The 6,294-nt window shown below is 38.7% G+C and overlaps 1 protein-coding gene across 1 annotated transcript; it reads left to right on the top strand.

Annotated features, from left to right (window-relative positions):
• The first annotated feature begins 606 nt into the window (after nt 1–606).
• smim15 (small integral membrane protein 15) lies at nt 607–3,992 on the top strand. Its single transcript, XM_005721989.1, has 2 exons — nt 607–691; nt 3,300–3,992. The coding sequence occupies exon 2, from the start codon at nt 3,327–3,329 to the stop codon at nt 3,549–3,551; it is 225 nt and encodes a 74-aa protein (XP_005722046.1). The 5' UTR covers nt 607–691; nt 3,300–3,326; the 3' UTR covers nt 3,552–3,992.
• The last annotated feature ends 2,302 nt before the right edge of the window (nt 3,993–6,294 follow it).

The following is a 6,294-nucleotide window of genomic DNA, read 5'->3' on the forward strand; positions in this document are numbered from 1 at the left end:
TATACTGATCCATTGATACTGATGGACATAACAGGCAACCTCCAACTAGAGTATAAATAAGGTAATCTAAACTAAATGTTCCTTAATTTTCTTGAGAGCAACTGGCAAATAAATGTATTAAATATATTTAGATTTTAGAGTCATTCCTATAGCTTGATGGTACAGAGGACTACATATCCCAATAACCAAGGAATCTCATCATGTCCAACCACAAGCGAGAACTCATGGTGCATCCAAATAATACTGATTAAGTGTAATTTCGAAAACTTCTAGCGGGGAAACAGAAAAAATTACAAATTTCAGACAATTTCATACCCTTTTAAGTAAAGATAAAAAAAACATATTAAGCTGGAATTACAATTACGTTCTGAATTATATTTGAACGATTTGGCTTGTTCTACATAAGTTATACCGGTGCATTTTTGGTATTGACGGTCTGCAAATGCAACACAGAAGGGTATTTATCTTATCTATATTTAGATATTTATTTATATTTGGCATCTAATATTAGTGAAAGTGTTACACATTTAGAATAATTCATGAATACAAACAAAAACCAATGTTTTTTTCTTATTTTTACATTTTGCCGATATCACCTGAATGCCTCATTGCCACACCAGTTCCACTTCCCGGAACAAGGAGGAGCTGGGTAGTTTATCGCGGATACAAACACAAATCTCCGTTCCTTTTGGTAAGTTGGTGTATTTTATGCCACTCTGAGTTTTATCAGGACTAACTGTTTTGAAAACATAAATTAGGCGGTTTGTTGCGTTCATTTAGACGGTCGTTTTACTGTTTAACCGAGAGTAAGTGCTCTTGTATCGAAAAGTCAGGCCTTAATGCACGGGTGGGCTAGCTAGCGGCAGTAGAAATGAAACTAAATGTTTCATCCGCGTCTAAGAAATGCATATCTGTTCCTATATGCATACACATTAAAATCGCTCGCATAACTTGATGTCTTAAGGTTGTAGCTAGAGACTGTGGTTAGTTGGTTAGCTAGTTAGTTAGTCGTTGGTCATTAGCTGCTTGAGTGCCGCTGGTCGGAGCGCTTTACAAATGACTCCTGTTGAATGGCGCCCTAAATCTTTTCACTGTCGTAGGGACGATACACGAAAACTGTGGGAACGGAAGCCTTTGGGGGTAACTTCAGTTATCTAACAGATCATCTAAGTCCATTTGACGTTTTTAACTGTAATCAAACATTAAAAAAAAGACTTCGCTATACTTCCTTGCTCTGAATGATCCTTTGGGGCTAACTACAGCCCAGCTGGTCCGTGTGCAATGAAAGAAGTGCGCCTCTGTTGTCCTCTTATTCATGGCACTTGGACAAAGTTAGTGACTGTGTTTGGGTAAAAGGACCGCAGTTAAACTAATAATAATGTTGTCATTGCACATGTACAACGAAATCGGGTGCAGTGCAAAGGTCTGGAAAAAAAGGCTTGAAAGTATTCCCATTGTAATTATTTATAAAAAAGTCTATAAATACACACAGAAATTTCTAAAAGTAATCATAAAAAAGAAGGTAAAACACACATATCACACATGCAAAACAATTATCTTGCAAAGTTCGGTTTCAGCAGTGTTTAGTGCTGTTGTAGCTTTTGGGTAAAAGCTTTTTTCTACATGTTTGTTCTTGTTTTAAATGTACTTAAACATCTGAGGACAGCAGTTCAACAGTGTCCAGATGGATCTTTCAGATGTTTTGGCAATATTATGTTAAACAAATGTGTAAGTGAGGTGTTCTTCCACCAAGATCGGACATGCTTGTGAGGATCAGCGACTGTATGGTCCATGAGACTGTATGGTTCCAGTTTGATCTGATATCAAGCTTAGGATTGCTAAAGTAACAGAATTAGACTTTCCTCCTTATCAGTGTGTTAGAAATATTTAATTCTAGAACTTGCATTTGTCTCACCAGCATTGGATCTCTTTATTTCTGTTTAAATGTCTTTACTTAACTCATTAATGTCTTGCTGTCGTATCCGGTAAGACTTATCACTCCCTGCAAATATGTGTGGTGTGTACACATCCTCTGGGAGCCTGCAGGTGGATGCTGGGAGGTTGTGTTTGGTATATGACAGGAGAGTGAGACATGTTTTTGTGTTATAATGCAGTTGCTGCTTGAACACCTCCCAGGTTTCTCTCCATTTATTCAGTTCTAGATTTTTTTTTTCTTGCTACAATTTTAAAAAGTACCTCACATTGTTAGGTGATATACACTGATCAGACATAACATTATGACCACCTAATATTGTGTTGAGCACCCTTTTGTTGCCAAAACAGTCCTGACCTGTTGAGACCCCTGTGCTGTGGTATCTGGCATTAAGATGTTAACAACAGATCTTTTAGGTCCCGTAAATTGCGAGGTGGGGCATGGATTGGACTTGTTTGTCCAGCACATCCAACAGATGGTCGATTGGACTGAGATCTGGAGAATCCACAGGCCAAGTCAACACCTCAAACTCGTTGGTGTGCTCCTCATTACATTTTTCAAGCAGCATTTTTGCTTTGTGGCACTGCACATTATCCTGCTGAAAGAGGCCACAGCTGTCAGAGAATAACATTACCATGAAATAGTGTGCATGGTCTGCAACAATGCTTAGGTAGGTGCCAAAGTAACATCCACCCAATGTTTCCCAGCAGAACATTCCCGACCACTGGTTCACCACCGTTCCTTCCTTGAACCACTTTTGATAGATACTGACCAATGCAGACCAGGAACTCCTCACAAGAGCTGCAGTTTTGGAGATGAACTGACCCGGTCGTGTAGCTGTCACAGTTTGGCCCTTGGAAAAAGAACTCGCTCAAATCCTAACACCCGCCCATTTTACCTGCTACTAACACATCGACCACGAGGAGACGATGTTCATTTATTCCCCAATATATCCCGACCAACAACACGTGCCATGATGAAGATGTAATCAGTTTTATTCACTTTACCTGCTAGTGGTCATAATGGTATCCTTGATCAGTGTATTTACTAGTTAATACAACAATTGGTTAATCTTACCTTTCAGAAAAATGAAATGATATCTGTGTTGATTTGAGAGTTGATTGTAATGCTGCCAAGTTACTCTTTGGGGAACCAACAGTTTACAAACCAAAGATATATGATGATATAAAAGAGCAACTAAGACTATAACCTATAAACAACTTTATATTTAACTTTCCTTTAAGTGCATTCTGAAAGTTGTCCATAAAGCATACTCCCCCTTTTGTAATATTTGAATATACACATATGTTTTGAGTATGACATGTCGCACATATTCACAGCTTTCTCTCGTGGCCATCTTTCTCAGGTCTGAGCCTCATCGTTCCTGAACAGGATGATCGACGTGCAAGCATGGGCAGAGTATGTGGTGGAGTGGGCTGCCAAAGACCCCTATGGTTTTCTCACAACTATCATACTGGCTCTCACCCCTCTCTTCATTGCCAGCGCTCTGCTGTCCTGGAAGCTGGCCAAGATGATCGAGGCACGTGACCGCGAACAGAAGAAGAAGCAGAAACGTCAGGAAAACATAGCCAAAGCCAAGAGGACCAAGAAAGACTGAGCTGGCGAGGGCTAGGATAGGGGCATTGCAAAGGACGAGCAAACCATCACGCTCGCAGGCCTCCTTTTCTAAACAATGACACGGTGCCCTTCCTTCTCCCAGACCTACTCTCAGCACAGGGCCACTATGCCTCATGTCCAGGGTAGGAGGAGGGACGCTGGCCCCACAGACTTAACAGTGCTGATGGACAGTACTGCCCTGAGGAAGCTTGTCTCAGTGGGACTTTGGTCAGCAACAGCACAGTAGTCATCTGTATAACGTTTTTATACAGTGACCTGCTGTTATATCGTGCAGCTGTTGCAACACCTTGCATTCCATTGTTGGCATCCCCGTTTTGCTGAAATGATGACATAATGAGAATAATGGAACTTTTTAAGCTTGATAACTTGCAAGCTATCCAAATGATTACTTTATGATCAATAAAATTTTCATGGTTGGTAAGAAAGCTTCCTTTTTTTGGATTTAATATTATGCTGTGTACTTATTTACCCATAAACACTGAATCAGAGGGCTGGTAATAAAATACACTACCACAAATTCAAAAAAGTAGGCTCGCAATGTTCAGTAAGGTGACAGCAAGTGCATTTAAGGGTAATACTCCTGTATGTGCAAGGTCTTATTGTTGATTATGGAGTTCTAAAATATAAAAGCATCAAACAAATCAGCATGATCTGTGGTACAGGAAGGTGAAAAGTAATATTTAACAGGTGTGCCTTTATTAAATATCAATTAAAAAATAGTAAACCAGGATTACATATTAAACAACTCGTGTTTCATGTACTGTATGCTTTTAATTTGGATGCAGACCGTTGCTCATTTTATTAGATATTTTTTATTTTTGTTTATAAGTAGAAAGTGAACCTTCGCTTTGATTCAGTGTTGTAAAATAAAACATTCAAAAGTCCACAGGGGTTGGTATTTTTATGGGTGGCGACTGGCTTTGAGTACTCGTGAGCCTATAAAGAGGAAGTCAAAGCAGTTTAGTGTAACTGTTTTCTGTTTCTTAGTTTTACTTCCCTGCGTTCAGAGAACTGATGTCTCATGACTGCTTTTAGAATGACAGACATGAGAAGGAAGACTGTTTTAAGCTAACAGTCTTCCCCTCTCTCTCTCCCCAATTTCCTGTCCATCTCTACTTAGTATCCAATAAAAAGAGCAAAAGTATATCTTTGACCATTTCAGAGGATTTTTAAAAAATTTGGTAAGCGACTAACCACTAACTTTACAATGAATCATCCAAGCATTAAAAGACTCCTATAACTTTAGGGATGAACCACTGTTGTGTCTACACATAACAAAGAAAAAAAAAACAATTTCAAATTGTACCTCTAGGCACTTTATTACTAGCAGCCTGTCACAAAAATACATCATTACCATTTCTGTAGTAGAATCTATGAAAACTGCCAAAGACAACACGGTTTGTAGAGGTGTAAAATAGTATTTTTGCAACAACAGGGTGACAAATAGGAATATTTTGGCATGCTGAGCAGTTTGCCCTTAAAGAATCTGGACAAAAGAAGAAGTGACAGCCTTAAACAAAACTATCTATCGAAGATGATCGGTATCTGAAAGTTATGTCCTTAAGAAATGGGGGGAAAAAATGCAGCAAAGATCTGACACAGATGCAAAAGTCTCATCATAAATGGTCTCAGTGGAAGGGTGGCTGTGAGGAATCTATGCTTAAAGAGAAACAGGAAGAAAAGGCTGAGTTATTCTACAAGAACTAGACTGAAAATTCAGTGATGAATGCAAATTTGACATTTTTGGGTTAAATCGTCATGAGCATTGCACAGAGGAGGTCAGGAGAGAGATACAACAGTGAACATCTACAGCCACCTGCAAAACACAGCACAGGCTCTGTCATGGTTTGGAGCTGCGTTTCAACCACTGATGTTGGAGATCTTAATAAAACTGATGGAATTACGAACATCAGATTATGATCCTCCATGCAATACCGTTGTTCAGCATGAAAATCATCCCAAATGCATTTCAAATGCAGTAAAAAAATATACGTGGATAGAAAAAACACACAATGGAACACTTATCAGTCATGGATTGGTCTCCCCAGAGCCCAAACCTCAATATTACTGAAGCAGGGTGGGATCATCGGGACAGAAAACAGAGCAAAAAGCAGCCAACATCCAAAGAAGAGCTTTAAATGTCCTTCAAGAAGTATTCCTGTAGAAATTACAAGGAAAACCTGCCTAAAAGAGTTCAGGCTGTTCTGAAGAATAAAGGCAGGAATACCAAATATCGACTTTTTTGCCTAGTTTACTGTATTTTTATAGGTTTGCACATTTCAGATAAATTGCTGCATCTATTTCCCAGTTTCCCAGCAAAATAAAGAAATCAGGAGTAGCTCAAGACTTTACACAGAACCGTGTCTGCCCAACATATACTGTCAACATAAGTGAGAGAAGAATGTCTTTAAATCCATAAGCTGCAACATTATTATTATTATTATTATTATTTGTGATCTTCAAATCAATATTCTGTAACAAAGAGACAACAGTTCATTTAATGTAACCACATTTAATAATTATACTTAATTCACTTTCCCTGAAAGATGTTTGTAGTTGTCCTCAGTGCAATTTATTCATTTTGTTTAGTTTTTTTATCATTCAGTCTTTCACCAGCATGAACTTAGTTTAATTCAACTTCAAGATAAGTGATGGATACTCTCATGTGTGTGTGTGTGTGTGTGTGTGTGTGTGTGTGTGTGTGTGTGTGTGTGTGTGTGTGT

Source organism: Pundamilia nyererei, unplaced genomic scaffold (genome assembly GCF_000239375.1).
Source record: "Pundamilia nyererei isolate P.nyererei 1_Seehausen unplaced genomic scaffold, PunNye1.0 scaffold00006, whole genome shotgun sequence".
Taxonomy (NCBI): Eukaryota; Metazoa; Chordata; class Actinopteri; order Cichliformes; family Cichlidae; genus Pundamilia; species Pundamilia nyererei.

Coding starts and splice junctions, on each gene's coding strand:
- smim15 (XM_005721989.1), top strand. CDS start 3,327: ATGATCGACGTGCAAGCATGGGCAGAGTATGTGGTGGAGTGGGCTGCC.